The sequence below is a fragment of the Hevea brasiliensis genome, chromosome 4 (genome assembly GCF_030052815.1).
Source record: "Hevea brasiliensis isolate MT/VB/25A 57/8 chromosome 4, ASM3005281v1, whole genome shotgun sequence".
NCBI lineage: Eukaryota > Viridiplantae > Streptophyta > Magnoliopsida > Malpighiales > Euphorbiaceae > Hevea > Hevea brasiliensis.
The window spans coordinates 114,634,604-114,659,178 of NC_079496.1; the positions used below are offsets into that span (position 1 = coordinate 114,634,604).

At 34.0% G+C, this 24,575-nt stretch overlaps 5 protein-coding genes, 1 long non-coding RNA gene and 1 pseudogene across 15 annotated transcripts; 2 read left to right on the forward strand and 5 right to left on the reverse strand.

Moving 5' to 3' along the window:
- Positions 1-315: 315 nt before the first annotated feature.
- On the reverse strand, positions 316-1,336 carry LOC131168847 (adenine nucleotide transporter BT1, chloroplastic/mitochondrial-like; annotated as a pseudogene).
- LOC110654052 (adenine nucleotide transporter BT1, chloroplastic/mitochondrial) lies at positions 316-4,217 on the reverse strand. 10 transcript variants are annotated; one of them, XM_058146079.1, is made up of 5 exons: positions 3,211-4,217; positions 3,094-3,122; positions 1,952-2,116; positions 1,037-1,849; positions 316-953 (listed from the first exon to the last, which is right to left on the reverse strand). In XM_058146079.1, exons 1-4 carry the CDS (start codon positions 3,712-3,714, stop codon positions 1,825-1,827), a joined length of 723 nt encoding a protein of 240 aa, XP_058002062.1. In that variant the 5' UTR covers positions 3,715-4,217; the 3' UTR covers positions 316-953; positions 1,037-1,824. The 10 variants fall into 10 exon arrangements, with proteins under 10 accessions (XP_058002062.1, XP_058002063.1, XP_058002065.1 ...); XM_058146080.1 differs by having other exon boundaries at positions 316-1,849; positions 1,952-2,163; XM_058146082.1 differs by lacking the exon at positions 1,952-2,116 and adding an exon at positions 2,856-2,929 and having other exon boundaries at positions 316-1,392; positions 3,211-4,215.
- A 939-nt stretch (positions 4,218-5,156) lies between these two features.
- On the forward strand, positions 5,157-6,059 carry LOC110654053 (EG45-like domain containing protein 2). Its single transcript, XM_021809918.2, has 3 exons — positions 5,157-5,383; positions 5,481-5,763; positions 5,874-6,059. The coding sequence occupies exons 1-3, from the start codon at positions 5,275-5,277 to the stop codon at positions 5,878-5,880; spliced, it is 399 nt and encodes a 132-aa protein (XP_021665610.2). The 5' UTR covers positions 5,157-5,274; the 3' UTR covers positions 5,881-6,059.
- A 135-nt stretch (positions 6,060-6,194) lies between these two features.
- On the reverse strand, positions 6,195-14,181 carry LOC110654050 (uncharacterized). The gene is made up of 14 exons (XM_021809916.2): positions 13,781-14,181; positions 13,434-13,570; positions 13,179-13,321; positions 12,547-12,692; positions 12,258-12,337; positions 11,090-11,347; positions 10,641-10,751; positions 10,261-10,383; positions 9,371-9,492; positions 9,219-9,288; positions 8,455-8,547; positions 7,762-7,889; positions 6,655-6,796; positions 6,195-6,476 (listed from the first exon to the last, which is right to left on the reverse strand). Exons 1-14 carry the CDS (start codon positions 13,917-13,919, stop codon positions 6,345-6,347), a joined length of 1,824 nt encoding a protein of 607 aa, XP_021665608.2. The 5' UTR covers positions 13,920-14,181; the 3' UTR covers positions 6,195-6,344.
- Positions 14,182-14,323: 142 nt separating this feature from the next.
- LOC110654049 (pentatricopeptide repeat-containing protein At4g21065) lies at positions 14,324-16,730 on the forward strand. Its single transcript, XM_058146078.1, has 2 exons — positions 14,324-16,581; positions 16,696-16,730. The coding sequence occupies exon 1, from the start codon at positions 14,368-14,370 to the stop codon at positions 16,201-16,203; it is 1,836 nt and encodes a 611-aa protein (XP_058002061.1). The 5' UTR covers positions 14,324-14,367; the 3' UTR covers positions 16,204-16,581; positions 16,696-16,730.
- A 515-nt stretch (positions 16,731-17,245) lies between these two features.
- LOC131179349 (uncharacterized) lies at positions 17,246-18,577 on the reverse strand. The gene is made up of 2 exons (XR_009148370.1): positions 17,978-18,577; positions 17,246-17,549 (listed from the first exon to the last, which is right to left on the reverse strand). It is a non-coding gene; the product is annotated as an uncharacterized LOC131179349 (long non-coding RNA).
- A 261-nt stretch (positions 18,578-18,838) lies between these two features.
- LOC110654048 (probable sugar phosphate/phosphate translocator At5g25400) lies at positions 18,839-20,426 on the reverse strand. The gene has a single exon (XM_021809914.2). The coding sequence runs from the start codon at positions 20,218-20,220 to the stop codon at positions 19,171-19,173; it is 1,050 nt and encodes a 349-aa protein (XP_021665606.2). The 5' UTR covers positions 20,221-20,426; the 3' UTR covers positions 18,839-19,170.
- Positions 20,427-24,575: the final 4,149 nt, after the last annotated feature.

Consider the following 24,575-nt stretch of genomic DNA (forward strand, 5'->3'; position numbering starts at 1 on the left):
GTAGAGAACACATCAATCCTACGTTTCTATGGGTAATTGGTTATCATGAGAGAGTTTTCATTGCCAACTGTTCAAAGGCATAGCATTATTTCATTTATCATTGGAATCATGAATAATCTCATTGATTAATCTGGCAACTTATTATTAAAGCACGTTCCCCAATTTCAAAATTCAAATTAGCAAGCATAGGTATTAATGAACAGCAAGCACAAATTAGGCAAGTTTACTGGGAAGTCCCATAGTGCAATTTGATATGGTAACTGAGCTTCATTCAAAATGTTATTTATCTGATTGATTGATTCTTGTAACCAAAAGGAGAAAACAAAAACTATTAAATTTATTTTTTTAACCTTCCAAACAAAAGGGTTATTGACATAGTCCTGAACAAAATTACTCGACATAGAGAAAATTGAAAAGTGAATTTAGCTCTGGTATCAATTAGAAGTATCCCCGTTTCCTTTGCTTGGAAAGAAATGCTGGTTCTTCTGCTTTTTTATTGCTCTTCATCCTCTAACAGTATCCTCTTGCTTGCTTCATAACACATGAAAGCCATTCCAGCTGCAGGTACCAACTTCATGCAGCTGGGACCCAGCCCTTTATATAAACCCTGGATCCCTTATTGTTCAAGTATGCTTGCAAGTGCATGAAGCACATTCTTGTATACCTGTCTTCCACCGAGAGCTCCCACTTGCGTATGCTTGCGTGAAACCTCAAGTGGGAAAGTTGCACTACTAGATATAGCTCCAGCAGCTGATCCAATCAAAAGGGTTTCAATGTTGCCAATCTCTTCTTGCTTAAACACTTTCCGTTAGGCTTTCCGTAATGTGTCATAAGCATAGAAATTTGTGGCAGCATATGGAATAACTCCAATCAGGCTAGGCGCAAGGCCTCTATAGAGTTCTGCAGGGCCCTCTTCTCTTAGTATTTTTAAGAATACCATTACAAACACCCCTCTGCAAATAAAATGAAGACTCGCCCTTAAAAAGCAACACACGTATTCAAGATTTAAATTTCTAAGTCTAGGTTTTATATATACTTGTATGGTTAATCGAGTCTTGACCAACTCAAGTGGATACGCGACCAAAGTTGAGCTAACTCCAGCACAGGCCCCAGCAACTAATGAGGCAGGAATGGGAAGTTTATGTTGCTCCCCCAGCTTGGCTGACAAGTTCTTATTAACAGTGTCATACGCAAACAGCCGTGATGAGAGCAAATTACTTGTAAGATAGTAATAGTAAGCATTTGAAACTAGATAATTGCTCTGAATGCATAAAATCAAGTCACATGGTTTATTTTTCTTCTCTTTCAACAAAACTACTGCAAAACATGGTAGCATGTACCATTTAGTGTACAATCATTACTAAACTCCATGAAACAATAACATATTTTTATCTGCATAGAAAGTTGAACCATGTGTAAACTTACTTGCATCAAAAAAGATCAAAACATTCAATTGGAAAATCAGTAAACATTTCTCACTGAATTTGGATACCTATACTCATTTGCAGGAGATTTATTGCATATGCATATGATAAAGGCAGCCAAACGCTGTCACGGTCAATCCATCAGTACTAAGAGGTCTATAGACCTACTGACCAGCAGTTTGAAGTCTATTCTCCAAAACAGATCCTCATCAAGTTCACCATAGAAACTGAATTGATCAAAAAGGATTATGCTTACCAGGCGAGTGGCAATCCAAAATAACATAGGCCAGGCAAGGTCCTGCTAGCATCTAGCATTGGCATCCCAAATTAGTTAAAAGAGATGTTTCAATAGGGTGGACAACGTCTATTCAATTGAAAACTTGAGCAGCCTGGCAGCAACTTATTTTGTTATTTGCATAGTTGTGCTGTCATCAAGCACAAAAAATAATAAGAATTGAAATTTGCATAGTTGTGCTGTCATCAAGCACAAAAAATAATAAGAATTGAACCAACACTTGCATGCTAACCTATATGGATCCACACAACTATATCCCCATCCATTGTTGTACAATAGTTGGTTGCTATTTAAAATTTTATAATGCACTCTGGAGGAACTAACAGCAACTTCTTTCCGAGTGGCATGGAATACCAAAAATAGAGCCGATGGGGCACTGAAATGTGTTGATGCCAATCTAAGAAATTGAGACCAGTAGGAAAACTCAAAGAACTAAATAGATGACTGCATGAACATAAATAGAAAAGCAAGAGAGAGTGAAGTGATATAGGATTGAATATATGGCAGAAAGAAACAAAGAAAGGAACTTATTTTGGAAAGCACGTGATTATATGACCATCATCACTATTTATATGATTGAAGTAGGAAATAACTGCTTTTGGCAGAAAAGAGAACATAAAAGTAGTACTAATCAAAGCTAAAAATAAACAAGAAATTTTGGAATGGATGTGTTTGTACGACCATCATCTCTAATTATATGTGAGATGATTCATGAACTAGGTCAACCTTTTTTACTGACAAATTATAATAAACAAGACAGACTTAATCCCATCTCAAGACACACATGCATCCCCTAATTTTGAAACAGAGATATTTGAAGCTACATTTAGGAGAGGTCACAGCTACATGCACTACTGTTGCTTCACAACTTGGTCTTGAATATTTAAACCTCTGTTCATGACAAATTCTCTATGAATTTAGAACTAATTTTCATTAAATTTTAAATACCAGAATTGTGAAACTTTTTGCTGACAATCAAATAATTAAGCCATCAAGTACAATCACATGAATCACTAGGAAATGAACATTCATGCTTTAAACATTAAAAATTAAAAATTAAAAAGCAAATGTAAAAAAAAAAGACAAAAACAATACTGAAACAAAAAGCTAATAATGGTGAGAACGAATTTACAAACCAGGTCACAAAAAAAGGATCAGTTCAGTTCCATTTATGAGCCATCCGGTGTGGACACTCAGCCAAACAAGTGAACTAATAAAGACACAGAAACACACAAAACAAGGATGACGTCAAAGAAACAGAACCCGGAAAATGGTTACACTAAGAATATAACTTACTTCGGACACTGAACAACAAAATTGCAAAGAATAAATTAGAAAGTACACATGGTTGCAGAACGATTTGATAAACATTACCTAGCAGTGAATAATGACACGATCAATACCTACAAACAACCATAGTAACCAACATAACTCATAGCAAGCAATCAGTTAACAGCGATGAAAAATTAAAATTTTGAAAGACTTTATTACCTCTATGGTTTTGCTTGGGGCAACTCGAATCACATTGACGAAATTGCCTCTAAACAACCCCTTCCATCCATCGGTCTTCATTATATTATGGAACACCTCAGTGGTAGTGTGCCTACTGCTTCCCACCATCAAATGAGTCCTTATGGTCTCCAGCGGAGCAACGGCAATCCTTGAGACAGCCCCAGCTATCCTTTCACTAATTAACATAGGATTTTTAACCTTAAGCTTCAACTTGAGTCCGCCCTTTTTCTTCTTAAAGGTCCCTTCCTCCTCCTGGACGCTTACAAAAGACAAATACTTGACACACAAATCAGCATACAGGGATTTTATGCTGCTATTGTCACTGGAATTTGGGAAGCCCATTCCCATTTGATTAACGCTTGCAAACATGCCTCCACCAGGAAGATATTGCCCATCTTGAAATCTCCACTGAGACCCCATATCAGAGATTGAGAAAAATCCATCATTTTTGTTATAAAAATCCTGTATTGCTTGCTTACCCATTAATCAAAAACTTTGTGATTGAACTTTATCTTAGGCTTTAGCAAATCCTCAACCTGTTTTTCTCATCCCCTTAGGAAGATTGGGAGTGTTTGACAGGCAAATATTAGGTTTTGGGGGATATCCGAAAAATCCATTTTTGAGTAAAAAAAAAAAGTACGTAAAAAGAATTGAGAAATGGAAGAAAGGGGAGCGTGGTTGAAGAATCCAACAATAGAAGACGATGAAACCAAGGGAGAGGAAATGGAATGGAAATTGAGAAACCTGGATAGCAAGAAAAAGGCCGCGTTATACGAATCTCACACACATGCTCTGTCCCCGTAGCTCTCTCCCTCTCCTTCTCAGGGTTACAAATGAGTTCAGTTGATGGGCTGCAGGAATTAGGTTCTGCATTTGGGAAGGGAATGCGACGGTTAAGAGTCTAGGGGAGGAATAGCAACGGGTGGGTTGGGAACCCGCCCTCGCTCAACAAAAAATGGGAATTGGGGTGAGAACTTCTCTGCCGAGAGGTGAGGCGGAGCGAATTTCTTTCCATGCATTTTTTAATTCTTTTTATTTTTTATTATAAAATATAAATTTATTTATTAAAAAAATAAATTAATTATAAATAAAAAATATTAATATTTAAGACTTATTGGAAAAAATCTAAAATTTTTAAGTTTTTTTTACTATTGTATTATATTTAAAATTTAATTAGTTGTTATATTGTGTAAAAAAATTAAATTGAATTTAAAAAAATAATGATAAATTATTATATAGTCTCTAAAATTTTATTTGATTAATAAAATAATTTATTAACTTAAAATTTATATTTAAATATTTTTATTTATAATATAAGTATATTTTACATTTATTTTTAATTAAAATTTTATGCTAAAAGTTATTTTATTGATGAAAATATACTTTAATATAATAAATAATTCAAAATTACATAATAATAAATAATCATAATTTTTTTAATTTTTTTAATTATCAATTACGCAAAATAATTCATTATAATAAAATCAATTATATTATTTTTTATTATGTAATTTTTGAATTATTTATTATATTAAAATATATCAATAAAATTAATTTTTTAATATAAAATTTTAATTAAAATAACTATAAAACATATTTTATATTATAAATATATTTATAGCACTTAAATTATTTATGCTATGGGAATGGATAATCTATACAGTCCCATCTTCACATTGCAATTGCATACAAGACAAAATTCTCTAAATAGAAAAAAAAAATAATTGAAATATGTTATTTTTTTAAATGTAAATTGATTCCATACTAGGGGAGTGAAAGTTGCATTCTAATTGCTTAATATGAAAAGAGACATAAATTTAGTTCCTAAAGTCATACACATTATTGCTAGTGGAGAAAAAGAAACGAAATCGGTGACCTCATCTAGAAAAAATAAATTTACAGAATCAATATATGATTAACTCGCTAATATTAAAGTAATACAGATATATATAAAATCTCGAGTTTGAATCTCAGTTTTCAATTCCAACCATAAATAAAGGGTTTTGTTGGGTTTTGTTCCTTTTCCTCTCTGCATAATTAATCATGGTGCTCATCATAGCCATTGCAGTAGTTCTTAGTTTACTAAGCAATGAAGCAAGCCATGTCCTTGGGGACATTGGTACTGCTACTTCTTATGATCCTCCTTATATACGTGAGTAATTAATTTTCTTTTTCTTTTTTTTTTCCAATATATATGATTTTCACACGCAGAGAGAGAATGATTAAATTAATCATATGTGTTTTTGCAGCTACAAGGTGTTATGGGAATAGAGGAGATCAGTTCCCTCCAGGAAACTTGTTTGTAGCAGTGAGTGTGGGGCTATGGGATAATGGGGCAGCTTGTGGAAGGCGTTACAGGTTGAGGTGCTTAAGTGGAAATGATAAACCATGCAAAGAGGGTAGTGTTATTGATGTGAAGGTGGTGGATTATTGCCCAAAATCTCCATGCCCTTCTACCATCCTCTTGTCCAATGATGCATTTTCTGCTGTTTCTCGCTCTTCCACTGCCAGAATCAACGTTGAATACATCCAGTACATAAGAGTTTTTGAATTCTATCTTCTTCTAACAGTACTTGTTAATTGTATTAATTGCTTCTTGATCTATATATTAATTTATTAAAAGTTTAAAAATGTTTCTGCAGGATATGACATGTACCCAGTTAATAATTAGCAGCGAAGAAGAAGAACAAAAAAAGTGGTCCATGTCCATGCTCATATGCTTCTTCTGTGCAGTGATTGATGTTCTATGCAAGTGTTTGCAATAAAGTATGTTAAAATTATTAATACCTAATCTCAGGAATCTATTAACATTTGGTTTATTTGAAAAATCAGATTCTAATGAATTATATGTATATGCCGATTAACGTATTATTTTTCAAAGGATGCTCCTCCCACTATCAATAGAAGAAATATTTCATGGTAATAATATTTCATTTTAGAGCATCAAAATTAAGACTTGGATGTTTTGAGAAAATGCAATAATATTCTATTTTAGAGACAACAAAAAGGAGGAAAAATCAATGAATTAGAGATATGAGGCACAAACATCATTATTACACATATTGGAACTTCCGAGGGCATAATCTAGACTATTAAGTACAATGAATTACCATTCATGGTGATACTTGAGATTGTAAAATGGTTCGATTATTTCCAAATCCTTTGCTCTGCCTTTGGAAATAAGGGTGAAGCATTCTAACTCCTTCCAGGTATAAAGGTGTCTGCATTTCGATCAAGCGTGAACCCTACGTAGACAGCTTGTCTGTTAATAACTTCAAACTATTCTTTTTCTACTTTAATAAACAATAGCAAGATAAGTAGTGAATGATCATTCCTCACAACCCTACATAACATCACAAATATACATTTTTTTTTCCAAAATTTATATAGTAATATCCAAAATATGGTTGGAGCACTACTTACTGCTCGGCGGAAGGCAAACATCTCTTCTTGACCAGATAGCATGGAAATTATGCCAGTTGGTGCACCTCCAGATCCCACAGTGCCTTCAGCTAAGACATCTCTTCGAAGCTTTCCACCTTCTGTCTCGGTTTCAAATTGGAAACTGGACAACAAGAAGTAAACATGCTCATGGAATCATAAAAACATTTCTCAAGGTAAAAGGGTACGCCATATTTTCAGATGATAGGACCTTGTGATAATGCCCGATATGCACACAAGCACAAATTACCAATGAAGTATGACAGAAAAAAAAGGTTTCAGGCATGGTATCATATTCAATAGAGTAAACCTCATTCAAATAAATAATCAATGGAAGTCAAAAAGAACTCTTGAACATGCAACGGGAAATCTGACTGCAATTAACAAGGACAAAGCAAAAGAGCAGCTCACGACCATCAGTAAGCTGTGTGTGTTTGCTCTTATGCAAGGAGTTCCATGATATGGCAGTCTGTCATGCATGGCTCTGGTTTAGTTAATCAATGCAAAGCTGATGGTCTCTCTCATCAACCATGATGGATTTTCAGTCAATTTATGCCTCACACTTAATTTGCATATTAAGAAGTCCACATGTGATTTACTTTACCAAAATTATGCACATCCTACCAGGAAAGTCAATTTTCTAGCCTCACATAGCATTTAAAGAGACTGCTGACCCCTCAAACAAGGAGCATGGAGTATTAGACAGTATGAAAAAACTAATGTACAAACATTAAAATCTTCTGTTCTGCAAACCAAAATTTTTGGAGCCATAGCAATAGGAAACCATGTTGCACCAGAATCTTCATGAACAAATAAAAAAAAAAAAAATCAATCTGCTTATTAATAAGATTTTCCAATAATAATATTCCCCAAGAAATTTCACAGAATTATGAGAAAACCTTGTTCAAGAAGGAATAACATAATTGTACAAGTACTGGGAGATATGGCAAATATGTGTAATTTGGAAACTAAATTGAGAAGGAAATAGCCAGCAGATTCAAAAGATCACTTAGAAAAACAATTATCTCATGTCACAACATATTAAAATGATCACAACTAAGGCCAGTGTAAACATAAAGATAGAACTACCTTTCCAAATCAAAAAGTGTGCCCTCTTCAGTTCCTTGAAATAGGTCATCAATAGAAGAAGCTGCAGAACAAAACAGGCAGCAATGATGATTGTATAACTCATCTATGAGGGTGATAAACCTTCGTGCCTGAAGCAAAAAACAAAAATTTGTTATTGATTTGTCATAATGAGTCTTAGCTGACAATATGGTTAGATAAAGATTCCAAATCTGTTATACAGCAATACATATTAAGGATCCATATGGAATACTTATAAGCATAAGCTCATAAATTGCTTTTTTGTCATATATAGCATGTCTATGTGCATATGAGCAAGCAGAGGTGGAAAGACAAGGGAAATATTAAACCACATAGCTTCAATGCCAAAAGGGTAAACATTGCTCCAAGAAACACACATGCCTAATCACCCCCCACCCGCTCCTTCTCTCTCTCTCTCTCTCTCTCTCTTCCCCCCTCCCTCCCCCTCTCCGACCGCTCACACTGGAATCTTTCATTCAATAATTGGAGGTTGAAATCAAATAGGAACAATGCCTAAACAGTGTAGCAGCTTATGGCATTATAGTTGGCCAAGTTTAATGTCTTTGATTGGTTTTGTCTTAACATCTAACAACACTGTGTTGGGATCATATTTAAACTTTATGGGACTTGTATACAGTACTTCTGTTCGGGTAGTGTTAAAAGACACAGGGTTACCTTGTCACGGATTCGCATGCTCATTGTTGGAATGTCAGAGATGAAGACAGTGTGATAACTTTTTGCAACTGCAATATAATCTGCTGCACCTCGCTGCATATACTCATCAATAAGGCAAGTCAACACCCAAAAAGGGGTAAGAAAAAGAAAAGGCGAAAGAAGAGAGCCAATCATCTACCATTCAGATTTCAGAACAAATAAAGCACATACTATTTCAAATGTCTTGCGATTTTCAGCATTGAGATAGGAAGAAAAGCTAGGATTTTTTTTTTCAAGAACTAAGACAACTTTTAAAGCTATGAGAACAAACTGAAGTAATGATCTTTCCCATCAATGAAACTTTGCAAAAATGTACTTCTCTCAGTCAAGTCTTTTGAAAAATATTTTTTTTTACCTAGCCTACCCATTTGTAAACCTTTATGACGCATAGTCCTTGTTCCTCTCTCTCTCTCATGGAAAACTATTTCTGATAATATCATAATGAGTTTGTTAGGTTCATTATAGCCTGTGTTTATCTTTTCACTTTTTACTTTTTACTTTTTCCTACTTCATGGTGCTCTGTCCCTTTAGATCAGATTTGCAAAAATATATGGGATAGAAAATTCACATGCCATCAAAATATCAGTTAACAAGAAAATGAGAAAACAGAGTACAACATAAACACATAACCTTTAATGAGTATGTATGACTAGAAAAAATAATTAAACATGTTCAAATATTGGCGAAAAATAATAAAAAAATTTCATAGAAAGAAAGTATAATACCGGCTGACCACATAGATACTCGAATGTAAACTTTGCCACTCCATTGCAGCTTTTGGGAACCTCCAACTTTCTAGTTCCAAAGAAAAAGCACAATCTTCAGCTTGGATGCCAAACATATAATAGATTATAGATGAATAATGTTTGAAAGCTACCTCCCAAACATAACTGGGACAGTAGCAGAAGTGATTTCTCCTCCCAACTGCTCTGTGACCTGAGACCAAATTTTCTCAAATTCCTTCACAACACTGTTCTCCAATGGCCAGAAATAGTGAACCTGCATATGTGCAATTATAGTTTCAACCAACTAGATATAGACAAACATACAAAAGCAAGCTGACAATTTCTACTGAAATTTTTGTTTCAATTTCTTTTTCTAAAAAGAAATTAATATTGGTTGCAGTTCTCTACTCTATCTCACTGATTGAAAAAGATTAATGGATCTGCAGGAACTGATGGACTGGACATGAGAGCATCACCAAACAACACAAAGATTTTGATTGTTAATTGGGAATGTACAATGACACCAAAATCTGCATGAGAGTGACTCAACTAACTTGAACTACTATAAGAACAAAAGAACACTGAAAATAGTACCATGGAACTGCTAAAGGAAAACCATGGGAGATAAATCACACGCCTCAGCTTGGCTCCAGTACTAAGAGACTAGCATTTCCTTATGCTGAGATCATGATTAGAAGATTTACATAATAAAATAAATCTGAGAGATGACAAACTAGAATATAACCAAAAGAAACACAGTAAATTAATGACCATGAGAAACATCAAGGGACTGTTCCTTGCTACAGAAAAAGTGAAGATTTGAAGATAAGATGATCTTCAAAATAATATTTAGCATCAAACTGTGAATTTGAAAATTGTAAACAGGTTGTGGAAAATTTCAATATACTAAAAATACTAACAAATATAAAGATGCTAAAATGAAGCAAATCTGGAAGGCAGATGGAGTAAGAAGGAACAAATGATCAAACAAAAGCATACATAAATAGGGAAGAAAACCAAGTATAACCACACAGCATCTCACCTGGTCTTTGGATCTTTGAGCTATAAAACGTCGATAATCAATCTCACTTCCAATCAGAACTATCTCACAGTGCTTCTCCAATTTTGAAACCAATTTTAGGAAGATCTCTCTTTGCATACCATCCTACAGATGCAGTAAATATAGATTAAAATGAGACTATTGTTTTTCATGCACAAAAGCAACATTCAATTTTGGTATGCAAGTACAGAAAGACACATTGAAGGAGTTCTATGACAAGATTTTAAGATATAATTCAGAAATACATCAGAAGGGTTCCATTAAGCTACAGATATTTTCCATCAGTTCTTATACAGGATGTAGACGAAATTTGGGAAAGAAGTCAAGGACCTGAAAAGATATTGAGAACGCATACGCCCTACCTGATTTAAATCCTTTGGTGCTCGGTTACTGGTGGCCACAAGCACAGTTCCAGTAGTCAACAATCTGCTTAGAATTCCAGATAAGGCCACAATAGCAAATACATCAACTGTCTGTAATATAAAATCACAAATTTTAAGTCATGAAATGAGTTGCAAATTCAATCAGCTGCTTTTTCCCATAACAGGTTCTAGCAGATAATGATAACTTTAAATGCTCCAAACATGGACTTATTGCTAAAAGACAGAAAATAAGAGAAGAAAATGAAGAAACTCAACCACAAAATTCATCCTACAACATGCAAATGAGTTGTCATCAAATGGTGCACCATGTTTGATATGTCCCATAGCCAAGATAGGATCTCCAAAGAAAAAAACTATTAATGACAGGATCAAGAATTTATGATTGAAAAAGAATACTAATGGCTCTTTCAGAACATGTTTCTTTGTACCTGTATCTCATCAAAGCAAAGAATACTAGCCCCATTTTGATCTCCTTGTTGATCTACAAGAAACTTGTCTGCCACCGCAGGGAGAATGTTTTTCATCTGCACTTCTTGCTTATACCTTTCCTCTGCAGCTAACCACTCCTTGACTTTCATATCAAAAGGAAGATTCATAATCCAGCTAGATAAGCTTGACTGCAATGACTGTTCCTCCACTTGATTCTTCCATATCTTATGCATATGTTCATTTATATTCAGCATAGCCTGCAAGGAAGTGTGGTAAAATACAACTTTTTCTTCCTACCAATCAGTATTGATGTACAGCTTGAATAAATAGCATGTGATTAGGCTCCCAGTAACCAAGAATACGGCCACTGGCCAGCATATCAGGGATGATTACAAGCATAGTATTCTTTCCAAACTCAACTCCCAAACCCCACCCAAAATAAACACCCGTATGTCAGAACATGCACATGTGGGCATGCCTTTGGTTGTCAAGCCCAATAAAGAATGCCCCAAAGTAATCACTTTGAATATCTCCGCTCAATCCTTCAAGTAGATGGAGGATATGAGGAGGAAGTTAGTCATAGGATTAATGCAGGATGATTGAAGTGGAGACGTGTCACGGGAGTTTTATGTGATCGCAAGATTCCCAATAAATTGAAAAGAAAATTTTACCGTATAGTCATACGACTGGCCATGTTATATGGTAGTGAGTGTTAGGCAATAAAGTAGTCGTATGTGTCTAAGATAAGAGTTGCAGAGATGAAAATGTTAAGGTGGATGAGTGACCATACTAGACTAAATAAAGTTCGTAATGAGAGTATTAGAGAACAGGAAGTAGTGGCGGCAATTGAGGATAAGTTGAGAGAAGGGAGATATAGGTGGTTTGGTCATGTGAAGCGTAGACATACGGAAGCTCTAGTTAGACAAGTAGAGCACATTAAGTTAGAGAATAGAAAGAAAAGAAGGGGTAGACCTAAACTGACTTGGAGAACAGTAGTACAACATGACCTAGAAGCATTATACATTTCCGAGAATTTAACCTAAAATCGTTTTGAGTGGAGACAAAGAATCCATATAGCCGACCCCAATAAATTTTTTGGATAAAGGCTTAGTTGAATTCAATTGAATTGAGTTCCACAACATCATGAGTTCACAATAAAATATTGACCTCATGAAAGTGAAATCGTTTTCGATGTTTAACAATTCCTTCAGTGGCACCATAAAACATATCCATCAGCATGGTCTTTCCTGCAGTATCAAGAGTTATGTCTTAAAGAGTGTTGTATTCAAATGAACAAAAATATTCACATGCAAGTTAACAGTGCAGAAAAGCTTAGAAGCAAAAAAATTGAAATCCCTTATATAAATTAAGAAAAGGCAACGGTACAATATAAATAAATGGAAAGCCAAACTTATTTTGACTTCAAATTTGAGCACAAATAGAGTTAGAAACATACCGCTTCCAACATTGCCATATATATAAAGCCCTTTTGGTGCTGGAGGAGCAGTTGGACGACTACCAACAAGTGAATCCAACTTTCTTTCTCTATTTAGGTATGAAACCCATCTACCCACTCCAGGTTCAACATTTTCAGGTTTTTTCCTAGGTCAAGAAATTCAATTGATTAAAAGAAATAGAATAAAGAAAAAACTACGAAATAAATTCACAAATAAAAAAGCAACTAGTGTTTCTGAGGCAGAAATATTTTAAGGAATTTGAGAGAAAAATGAACACGAATTTACAACAACCAGAGAATGAACTGATTTGCATCATGAGATTTGAATGAAATCTAAAAACAAGTGGTTTTCACATGTACATAGTGCAGCCAAAATCATAAAATGAATCACCAGGGAATTCATGAGTTACTGTATACCTTTGTCACTCTTAGCATCATTAAGGAACAGCAGTGCAGCACATTATCATTATATGCACCATCATTGTGGGTTTATGCAAAAAAGTGTGATGCTTGGAATGACTATCTATTAGACCAATGAATAAATAAGGAGACCTTATGTTATAAGCTTCTAAAATTATTAATACGTGATATATAGAATAATCCAGCTTACGCCGAATTACTATAGTTATTACCGAAACATCCATCTTTCAAGAAGTTTATTCCGATGCTTGTTTACTGATGTCCGTATGTCCCCCTTCTGCTGCTGCTCAGCTTCTTCCATCAAAAGCTTAAGCCGCTCATTCTCCCTCTTCTTCTCCCAGTTAGCTAGGTTTACCTGCAAAAGATAGGGAGAAAATACGCGTATTCACAGAAAGAAACTATAATGTACAGTCTCACACCGAATATGAATTGAATCATATAACAGAACCAAAAGGTCCAAATTGTACGTGATATTCCTCCATGTCTTTCTCATATTGCTCCAATCTTCCAAGCAATTTTTCTAATTCAAAAGCAACCCTTTCCTGGTAAGGATCATGCTGCAGCTTCCCTTGATCAACCAAATTCTTATAGCGTCCCAGTAGCCCTGAAGGAATATTTTTTCATCTCACAATTTAAGAGCAATCGATTTACTGAATAAAACAAGTTCAGATGAGTATAATACATCAAATGCAGGTAAGGAAATACATCAAGAAATCAAATAGGGAAGCAGTCAAGCAACCAAATTTCGATTCAAATACACGTATGTATATTATCAGCGAATGGATAAAGTAAGAAAGAGAGAGACAGAGGAGACCTGGAGGCTTTGGGGAGGAAAGAGGGAAAGGATCATCAGAGTAGAAGCGAAGAACACTGATTTGAGACTTATTAGAGATTATTCTTCGTCGAACAAGCCCCAGTGATAAAAACGAAGAAATTGAGGATACGCTCCTCATTCTATTCCAGACTTTCTCTTTTTCTTCTTTTCTCTCTCTCCAGTCCTAAGGCTTCCGCAACTGTAACTGACCAGCTTTAGCAGCGGCTACCTTCTCTGGTGACAAGCACCGGACGGTGTAGAATTTCTCTTTTACAAAGGAGGGACCTAACTTGGGTGACGTGGCTAAGTATGGACCAGCCACGTGGATGATTATAAAGGTTTGGGGACATGGACGAGAATTGAAACGTTGGATGAAGGCAGGATGGGTTCTTGATGAATTATCGCCGATTTTTAATATCTAATAATTGACCTATTTTCTGTTAATCAACCGTTATAAACTTTGTTGATAAAACGCTGCCGTTTCACTGCTAACCTTTGACAGTTGAGAGGTGAGACCCCCAACAGGTCAGTTCCGTTTTTAACCGTTAAAAGGCTAAAAGCTGTTGAGGCTCGTTCTCTGTAACCAAATGCAATTCCCAACCCAAAAAAGAAAGCTGCTCAAAGTGACTGAATCTACTATAGCAATTGCATCCACAATCCACTGCAGCGCCAACAATAGAGCGGCGGAGCAGAGATGTCTAGCTCTCCTTCAAGACTGCAATAGCCTTCCCAAACTCACCCAAGTCCACACCCACATCCTCAAATTGGGTCTCCAGAACAATCCTCTTGTCCTCACCAAGTTCACTTCCACATCCTCTGATATTTACGCCATTGACTATGCTTCCTCTTTCTTATTCTCACTGGAATCGGATACCCGTTTATATGATACCTTTCTCTTCAATACCATCATCAGAGCTTATGCTCAAACTAATCATTCGAAGGACAAAGCTATATGCATGTATAACCTCATGCTTGAATATAATGTTTTGCCTAATAAGTTCACGTACCCTTTTGTCCTCAAGGCCTGTGCGGGTATTGGAAACTTGAATTTGGGCAAGTCTCTTCATGGTTCAGTGTTGAAATTTGGATTTGACAATGACGTGCATGTGCAGAATACAATGGTGCACATGTATTGCTGTGGCAGAGGAGGGATTGAGTTTGCACGTAAGGTGTTTGATGAAATGGGAAAAATGGACTCTGTTTCGTGGAGTGCGATGATTGGTGGGTATGCACGTTTAGGGATGTCCACTGATGCAGTTAGTTTGTTTAGGCAAATGCAGATCGCAGGTGTTTGTCCTGATGAGATTACTATGGTATCTGTTTTGTCTGCCTGTACAGATTTAGGTGCTCTTGAACTTGGGAAGTGGGTAGAGTCCTATATCGAGAAAGAAGGAGTTCAAAAGACAGTTGAGCTTTGTAATGCTCTGATTGACATGTTTGCTAAGTGTGGTAATGTTGATAAAGCTATCAAATTGTTTAGGAACATGGAAGAGAGAACCATTGTTTCGTGGACTTCTGTGATTGTTGGCTTGGCAATGCACGGTCGTGGTGTAGAGGCTGTTGCATTGTTTGAAGAGATGATAGGAAGTGGGGTGGTGCCAGATGATGTTGTGTTTATTGGGCTGCTCTCTGCTTGCAGTCATTCTGGGTTAGTTGATAGGGGAAGAGATTATTTTGACTTGATGGTAAAGAATTTTGGCATAGTACCTAAAATTGAACACTACGGATGCATGGTTGATATGTTGTGCAGGGCAGGACTCATTAGAGACGCATTGGAATTTGTTCAGCAAATGCCTATTGAGCCCAATCCTATTGTTTGGCGTACTCTAATTAATGCTTGCCGTGCCCATGGTGAACTCAAGCTTGGAGAAAAAATCACCAGACAGCTTATTAGAAATGAGCCCATGCACGAGTCCAACTATGTACTACTCTCCAACATTTATGCCAAAATGTTCAACTGGGAAAAGAAAATGAGGATTAGAGAGTTGATGGACAGGAAGGGAATGAAGAAGATCCCTGGGAGCACTATGATTGAGTTGGGCAATGAAATTTATGAATTTGTGGCTGGAGATAAATCTCACTACCAGTACAGCGAAATATTTGAAATGGTGGACGAGATGGGAAGGGAGATGAAGCAGGCTGGGTATGTCCCAACTACATCAGAGGTTTTGCTTGATATTGACAATGAAGACAAGGAAGACACTTTGAACACACATAGTGAAAAGCTGGCTATTGCTTTTGCCCTTCTGAACACCCCACCTGGAACTTCTATTAGAATTGTGAAGAATCTGCGAGTTTGCAGTGATTGTCACTCCGCTACTAAGTTCGTCTCTAAGATATATAATCGAGAAATAATAATGAGAGACCGGAACAGGTTTCACCATTTCAAGGATGGGATGTGCTCATGCAGAGATTTCTGGTAATAAACTTGGTACGGTTTCATGATGTTGCTGACTGGGTAGATTCTCGTGACAAATTACAGAGCACTTGGTCGTGAATTTAACCTGCCCCATGGTAATTTACTGGTGCTGAAGTTTTCTCCAACTAGAAATTGACCATTTTGTGTGACAGTAAGACCATATTTTTCCGCCAACCTTCGCTCCATTCTGTCATCTCAAGATTGCAGCTTAAAGGATCATCAGGTGGAAGTAGTAAGGGGCATTTCCTGTGTGCAACTGAGGATAGAATAGCGCATACCATGCATTTATGTTTGGCAGTCATGATCATATATGCTTCCTCTGAACCCAACTTTTCTGTAGGAGTTTGGTCTAGGCAGAAAAACCAGTTCTTACGTTGATTAGGTATGCTACAAAAACCTTTTTTTTTTATTTTTAGATTTAGCTCATCATCAATTTACGTGCAATCCAAAGAACAATGAGTCAGGATTGTATTTTTATCGAATACTTGCATTGCAGGTCGTAATTAATGAAAATGGACTTTATTTCGCAAAGTTCTCATGTCAAGTCTCTTCTGGAATCACCTTGTAGTGTGGCTTGGTTCCGTTTGCAGACCATTAACTTTGCAGATGAAATAAATTAGCGGCGGCATGAGGATACACATAATAATTATTAAATTATATATTTATATTTAAATACGTGTTTTTTGTATATACTTTACTTCACTTTAATTCAGTGGAATATACAATTTTCCCTGCTATTCCTGATTCTTGCAGCTTGTAAGGCAGTGCTTTTTTAAAATATATCATTGTAAAAATTGTTAAAAAAATAATTTAATTATTTAAAAATTTTTTATGTTAAATTTAATTTTATATTAATTTCTAACACTCTCTAGTCAACATATTTATTCAAAAAGGTGCGATCAAATGCAGTACTTGATGAGATGTAATCTATATGTTCTCCCCTAAGGAAATGGAATTCAATGGCTAATCGTGTGTATTGTGTACCATTTCAAGCAAAACCGAGTATTGTGTGTCCGTTCCAAGCCGGCAACATTGGCGTAGTAATCTTCTCCAAAAAGGGGCATTGTTGGTAACAAGTGATTGATCAGGAAAAGGGATATGCACCAACGTGAGGGCAATTGCTGAATATGAACAAAGAAAACTCATCCCTGCTTTCTTAGAAAAAAGAATAACGCGTCTTCTTTCCTCTTTTCTCTTTCTAGTAGAAAACACTTTGGCAAACTACCAACCCAACGCGATAGCATTGGGATGTCAGAACAAATTGTACATCTCAGCTTTTGGTGTTGACCCACTCCATTTTTAAGGAAAAGTTGTTGGTGAGCTCCTCAGGGAAAAAGCTGAAAAGAGAATCTAAGGTCTATTCAGCATCTTACTGTTTAAATAGTTATTATATGTTACAATAACGGTTAACTGCTTTTCTAGTTAATAGTTAATTATTTATATAATAATTTAAAACAGAAATATTTAATAAAAATATCATTAAATATAAAAATATAATATCATCTTTTTTTAACTCTAATCAAAACAACACACTCTCTTGACTAATTAGAAGAAAAAGTTAAAAAGGATAACATTTCATGAATTATTCACTTTACCTCTAAATATTATATTCACTTTACCTCTAAACACTATAATATATCATGTTATTGAACAATATAAGTAAAAAAAGGTAATAAATTGATTAGAGTAGCGAAGAGTGAAGTGCCTAAAGCAAATTTTATACTAGGAAGAAAGACAGGTAGAAAAAGTGATGGGTCAATCATTCTGAAAAAGTGTACCTTGTTCCCTAGTCCTCCTGGAACGGATCAGGAGAAACAAAAAGCAAGAAGCTGATTCTGGAAATTCACATTGCAGGGGACACTTAGCCAGCTAGCCCCAATTAAGAATCAAGAATACCACCCTTGGCATCTGCTCAATCCATGCCCAAAACATACAAGAACAAGATCATGAATGATAGATCTCCTCCTCTTCAGGGTGCACTAAAGTTGGATACCGGAGGAACTATTCATCAAGGTAAAGAAGCATATCAGATCCATCCAAGACCAATGGAACAACAGACTGCATACCCCTCTCTGAGGAATCCCCTCCAGACATTCCATTAAAAAGCTAGGGGATACATATATCAAATGAAAATTTCATTATCCTCTAAGTCGTACTCTGGTAATCTGGACCATACTGGATGTCACATTGCTATGACTCAGACCTTTGTTTCAATAAAATGTAAAGACTAGAAACTAGAAAGGCAACACTGCAATCCTAATAGATGCCCTTGCCATGCCAACCCAAAGTTGCATGCATCTGAAAGAACTCAAAGACTCATTTCCCATGGTTAGCAGCAAAACAGAGCACAAATCTCTAGTCTCAACCACCATGTAGATGCCACGACAATTCAACAGCAGTAAATTTTCTTCACAATAAAAACATTGTTTCTCATTGCAAATTTCTTCCCCAACTCATTCACCTTCCAAATCACATTTTACTAAGACTGGCATTGTCCTGATTCAGAACAAAGCTTATTTATTCCTCAAACAATTACCACATGAACTTCTAAAGTTCGCACAACCGAAGCAAATCACATCAAATAGAACAAGTATAAGACATGACAGAAAAAATTGACAATAAAATGTGAAGGATCTGTATGAGCAAGAAGAAAATATATGAATAAATAAGCACTAAAGTTTCATCAATAAAAGACGTTCCTACATAAACATGGGAGATATAAAGGACAAAAAAAAATAACAGGGCACCTGAGATAGGATCCCAGATCCCTAACATAACTAACATCCATGACTAGCATAATAAACATGAACCTAAGAACAACAGTACCGAATGAGCAAAAGAAAACTAAGACACCCTCCATTCCTTTTGCCCCCAATACCAAAGCCCGGTACTACTTTGCCTTCCTTTTGCTCTTATTTCCAATACTCTCCATCCAATTTCATATCTAAAATTAACTCCCTTAAATAAAAGATTAGTTTTGTGATTCACTTCTCTTCCCGGTTCCTTCTCCCTCCCTCTCCTCCAACAACCTTCCAGCCTCCTCATCGGCTTGTTGGGCCTTCTTTTGAGCCTCCTTAGCCTTCAATGCCTGCAATTTGGCATGATTGTAATAGGCAACACCCAAAAACGCAAGGCCATATCCAAACAAGTTTACTGGGGTCACCGTATCCTTGATGACTGACCAAGAGAAGGCGATCAACAACCAATCCTTGACCACACCAGCCACATTCATCGTCAAAGCGGAAGTCTTCCCCACAAGCAAAAACACAGCAAGATTCAAGGCGAAGGCACACAAGGAATTGGTTCCAAAGATGACAAAATCAAAATGAAAGCTCGAAGTCTCCTTCAAAACAGGGTATTCCACGAAAATCCAAGGCAAAAACAAGAAAACCAAACAGCAAGGCGCCACATAATAAAGAGAAGTAATAGGATTGAGTGTGATCCCCTTAGATGTAAGCAAGATTTGAATCAATACCAGTCTAGTGGCCTCAAAGGCAACAGCACCCAGTTGTAGAACAACCCCCCAGGTATCAAATCTGGCTTCTCCATAAGCTGCAATAGCAACTCCAAACGAGATCGACAACATGTTAACCATGGTATCGGTCTTGAAACCCTCTCTTTTAAACAAAACCCCAATCGAATAGACGGCGACCGGCATGAGAGCTTTAAGCATCTGAATAAAGGAGACAGACAAGTAGATGTAGGCAGAATTGGAAAGCCAAAGGCTAAGGGAATACAAAGCACCAATGGGTACGACGGAGGAGAGGTAGAGATCCCGAGACATGGTAACGGGTTCAACGACTTTGAAGACCTTGATGAGAAGAAAAGCGAGAGTAGCACAGAAGGACATGTGGATCATGGTAAGGGAGATGGGAAAAGGCCAATTGTACATCTTCTTGTCGAGGATATACTTGTTGTAAACAATGACAGTGAAGGAGAGGAAGATCCAGATAGCAACATAGGTGTAGGAGAGAAGGATCTTCTTCAAGACACTGTCGCTGAGAGATCCACCCTTGCCCATTGCGGTTGATTGAGAGGCGAAGGGAGGTGGAGGTGGTGGAGAGGATAAAGAGAAAAGGGCTGAGATTTGAGGAGAGAAAGATGGGTTCTTGGGTGTGAGAAATAGGAAGAAAGAAGAGAGGCTTTGGTTTGTTGTGTTGTGGTGCGGAACGGAAGGCAAAAACTGGTTAAATGTAGAGGAAGAGGCGTTGTTTGAGTCTACTTGTCCTTCCTTCTTCAATTGTTGGGTTTCTTGGGCTTGGCCTCTTTGTTTCATTTTCCCTTTTTTCTTTGTAAATAATTTTGTTTCACTTTCATTTATTAGGATATATATATATATATATATATATATACAAATATGGCAATTTTTTTAACTTAATGCTGTCGTATAAAATTATAAATTTATGTGAATTGATAATTTCTTTTAAAAAAATAATTTATTTAATTATTAGGTAATTATGAACATAATTACTATAAATTTCTTCATTATTACTTACAATTTTGAATAAAAATAATGGTATAAAATCTTATTAATAATTCATAAATTTATATTAAAAAAGGAAATTTTTTTACTGGGTTTAGTTTGGACACAAGATATATGAAATCTACATAATTAATAAGTGAGTCTCATCGTAAAGTAGATCTATAATAAATCATATATAAATGAGAAAAATCTTCAAAAAATATGTTTAATTTCTACTATTTACTTATATATTGTGAGTAAAATATTTCTTAGACATTATGATTAGAGATTTTAAGATTTATTTTTCTTAGATACCTTAAAACAAATGAAATGCAAGTATATTTAATTGTTATGAATTTCATGAAAAATATAAAAAAATATTAAAATTTATTTTTATAATATATATATATATATAAATTAAAAATATTAAATTTTTATATATGGAATGTATTTAACAATCTTTCTAATTTTAGAAAATTTATTGCTTTGGATTCTCTATAAAGCTTTTGGAAATTCTTTCTAATGCATACGTCATTGAAATTATAGAATTAAAATTAATTACTTGTTCATTTTGATTGGATTCGTAATTTGAGAACAATCAATTTATTTAAGATTAATGAAATCCAATTTGGATTTTGCAATTATATTGATATCATATTCAACTTAAAACTACTCAAAAATGAAATCAGATTAATCTGAATAAAATCAAATCAATTCATATTTTTAAAATTATTAATTTACATAATTAATTTAATTTTAAAGTTTAATTAAATAAAAATAAATAAAATTATGATATACAAATTTTGTATATTTTATAAGCTATTTATTAATGAAGTGTTTAAAATTTTGTATATGTTATTCTTTAAGTAAACCATATCAATAATAATTAATTTCAATATTTAAATAATGAATAATTGTAAATCAAGTTTAAATTGAAAAGCTTAATTTAATTTAAAATTATATCTAAATCCACCAACTCATGTACGTTCCTTAGAAATGGGAAAACAAACATAGAAAAGTCATAAAATGTCCTTGCCAAGGTTCCTCCATGCTTCTGCACTTCATGCGTAGGTGAGATTCGTCACGTGGGTTTCGCACATTTTGGGCGTATTGCCTGTTGACCTTCTCACCGCTTAGTACTCACTTTTGCTTCCTTCTAAAATAAAATCTAAATAATAAATTAAATATTTTTGTTTCTCTCAATTTTTAAGGGAAAATATATAAATTTTCCCTTTACTTGTAGCTAAAGTTAATACTGCTGTGAGTCTCTAATAATCAATTCAATATATTAAATTAATTTGTCAAATAAAGAAAACAATGAGATTAGGGACTTATTAGTCAGTTCATTCACGTTCAAAATAGAAATGCTAGTAGAATTTATCAAATCAATAAAAGAGTTCAGTATACAATTTGGTAGAGCTAACGTATCTAATTAATATCTATTTCTCATATTTATAGACTACAGGCTAAATAATTGTTGTAGCTATCTATGAAAATTTTAGATATTTAGATGATATTTTGAGATTTCTTTCTGAAATTCAGTTATATTATTGATCGGTATTAGCTGATGCTCGATATTGTTAATTCTCGTTCTCTCAGCGAGCGTCTACACTTGTTTTGTCATCTCTTTTGTATTTGCTTAGCCTCACTAGCCTGAACATTCTTTTGACTAATTTGGGTCACCCTAGTCTTCTTTTGCTCAATTTGGGTAGCCCATACCTTGCTTGCTCGGTGTAGTTAACCTAAGGTAGGTGATGTTCGGTCTAGCTCCTGGAGATGACTCTTCTTTTTTGCTCTGACCTTTTAACCAAACACTAACACTTAGCATTAAATGTTTGACTTAATTTTAGACGGGTAATATTAGTACTTTTTTTTTTACTTCAATTAAGATATTAATTTTTAATTCCATAACAAATAAAAAAATATTGAATTCAAATTTCTTCATCTATATATTTTAATATATATTTATTATTTTTATAATGAGAAATATGAAAAGTTATCTCTTGCCAAATAGTTCACAATTATTATCTCAAATTAAAACAAAATATAACTCAATGGTAAAATTTTTTTAATAATATTTCATTTTACCTTTTTAGATAAATTTATTTTATTAATTTAATGATAATATAAACTAATGTCATTTAAATTTAAGCTTAGTTATTAAAATTTTAATTTAATAATATAATGAGACAAAAAATATATATATGTAAAGGCTCAACTTAATCTTAGCCAAAAATAAATGGGCAAATATTTACACCTTTTCCCCCATTTTACAAAAAGAGCAATTGCACCCTTTTGTTTGTTGATTTTTTCTTTAAACTTTTTTTTTTCACTCGCAATAATCAATAGCCAACTAAATTAAATTTAGGTAAAAGATCTATTTTGATCATTAAATTATGAGTTAACAGTCAAATAACTTTTTAGAATGTATCGGTGTCCAAACAGATTCTTTAAAATTTTAAAAAAGATAAATAAGTCATTTAAATTTTAAAAATATATCAAATAACTTATTTTACTTTTTTAAGAACAAATAAACTCTTTTACTTTTAAAAATAGATAAAAAAAAATTGAATTATAATTTGTGTCTAATATAAATATGGCCAAGACTACAATCTTCTAGTGCACGAGTCCTTATTAGTAATCTTACGTATTTGATTTCTAAAATCTCTATAAGTATATGTAATATCCTGTAACAGATTAATAAGTTATTATTTACCAAATAATTCAAAAAACTTCTCTATAAATTCATCATTTTCGTTATAGTTTTTATAGATAAACTTCTTAAACCACTTGGTAGATAATAATTTATTAATTTGCTTCAAAATGTAATAAATATATATCGGCATTTTGTCAATTAAATACATAGAATTGCTAGTGAGAACCTCAAATACTAAAAATTATCATGCACGGCCTTAGCTAGATTTATATTACAGGTAAATTATAAATTAGTCTTTTTTATTTTTTTTTAAAAGTTAAAGGACCTATTTATTATACTTTTAAAAAATTTAAAAGACTTATTTAATCTTTTTAAAAATTAATGGGTTTAATTAGACACTAAGATACTTTAAAAATTTATAATGTGACTATTTGACATAATTTTAAGGGTCTAAATATATTTTTTACCTTAAATTTATTATATTTAATTAAAAAAAACAATTGACCATTTTTTTTAAATGCTTTGTGGGAAATAAAGAATATAGATGCATCAAATATTATCATTATTGAATGTTATTGGCCTAGATGAAATATTAAAAAAATAAAAATGGGGATATTGGCACACTCATAACCTAGAAGTATTACACATTTCTGAGAATTTAACTCAAAATCGTTTAAAGTGGAGAAAGAGAATGTATATAGCCGACCCCAAATTTTTAGATAAAAACTTAGTTGAATTGAGTTGAGTCGGAGATATTGGCACACTAAAATTAATTAATACAAAGTATGTATGGGAAGTTCTGAGTAAGATGGTGTGTCTTTATCAATTTTTTTGAATTTGCTATGAAGGGAATTTTAGGAAAGATGAATACACATATCAAATTATTATGTTGGGAGGGAGAGCTTAGGAGTCAATTCATTTTAACAAACTTAAAATCTATAATAAGTTTGATTATAAAAAAGCTTAATGATAAAAAAATTGCTAATTTTTTTGATTTATTAATTTTAATCATAACTTTTAATTGTGGCAATTTTATTTAAATTATAAGAATTTTTTGCCATTATATTCAATTATAGAAAAAAAAATTTAATGTATCATTAATATCAAAATAAAATGGTCATTACTATCAAAATAAAACTAACAAGTGGTTGGATCAGTGATATGGAGTTAATCCCAAAACGAATTTTACCTATAAAGTCAAGGATTTGAAATTTTAATTAAAATTTATATTCGATACTTTATAATTCTAATAAAAAAA

Excerpts from the sequence above, each read along its gene's own strand:
- LOC110654052 (XM_058146079.1), bottom strand. The coding sequence starts at position 3,714 with ATGGGTAAGCAAGCAATACAGGATTTTTATAACAAAAATGATGGATTT. Across the intron at positions 3,123-3,210 it reads CCCCAAGCAAAACCATAGAG|GTATTGATCGTGTCATTATT; the intron begins GTAATAAAGTCT and ends GGTTGTTTGTAG. Across the intron at positions 1,850-1,951 it reads AGTTGTGTGGATCCATATAG|CACAACTATGCAAATAACAA; the intron begins GTTAGCATGCAA and ends GCTTGATGACAG.
- LOC110654053 (XM_021809918.2), top strand. The coding sequence starts at position 5,275 with ATGGTGCTCATCATAGCCATTGCAGTAGTTCTTAGTTTACTAAGCAAT. Across the intron at positions 5,384-5,480 it reads TTATGATCCTCCTTATATAC|CTACAAGGTGTTATGGGAAT; the intron begins GTGAGTAATTAA and ends GTGTTTTTGCAG.
- LOC110654050 (XM_021809916.2), bottom strand. The coding sequence starts at position 13,919 with ATGAGGAGCGTATCCTCAATTTCTTCGTTTTTATCACTGGGGCTTGTT. Across the intron at positions 13,571-13,780 it reads TTCCTCCCCAAAGCCTCCAG|GGCTACTGGGACGCTATAAG; the intron begins GTCTCCTCTGTC and ends ATATTCCTTCAG. Across the intron at positions 6,477-6,654 it reads TGTTTGCCTTCCGCCGAGCA|GGTTCACGCTTGATCGAAAT; the intron begins GTAAGTAGTGCT and ends CTGTCTACGTAG.
- LOC110654049 (XM_058146078.1), top strand. The coding sequence starts at position 14,368 with ATGCAATTCCCAACCCAAAAAAGAAAGCTGCTCAAAGTGACTGAATCT.
- LOC110654048 (XM_021809914.2), bottom strand. The coding sequence starts at position 20,220 with ATGGGCAAGGGTGGATCTCTCAGCGACAGTGTCTTGAAGAAGATCCTT.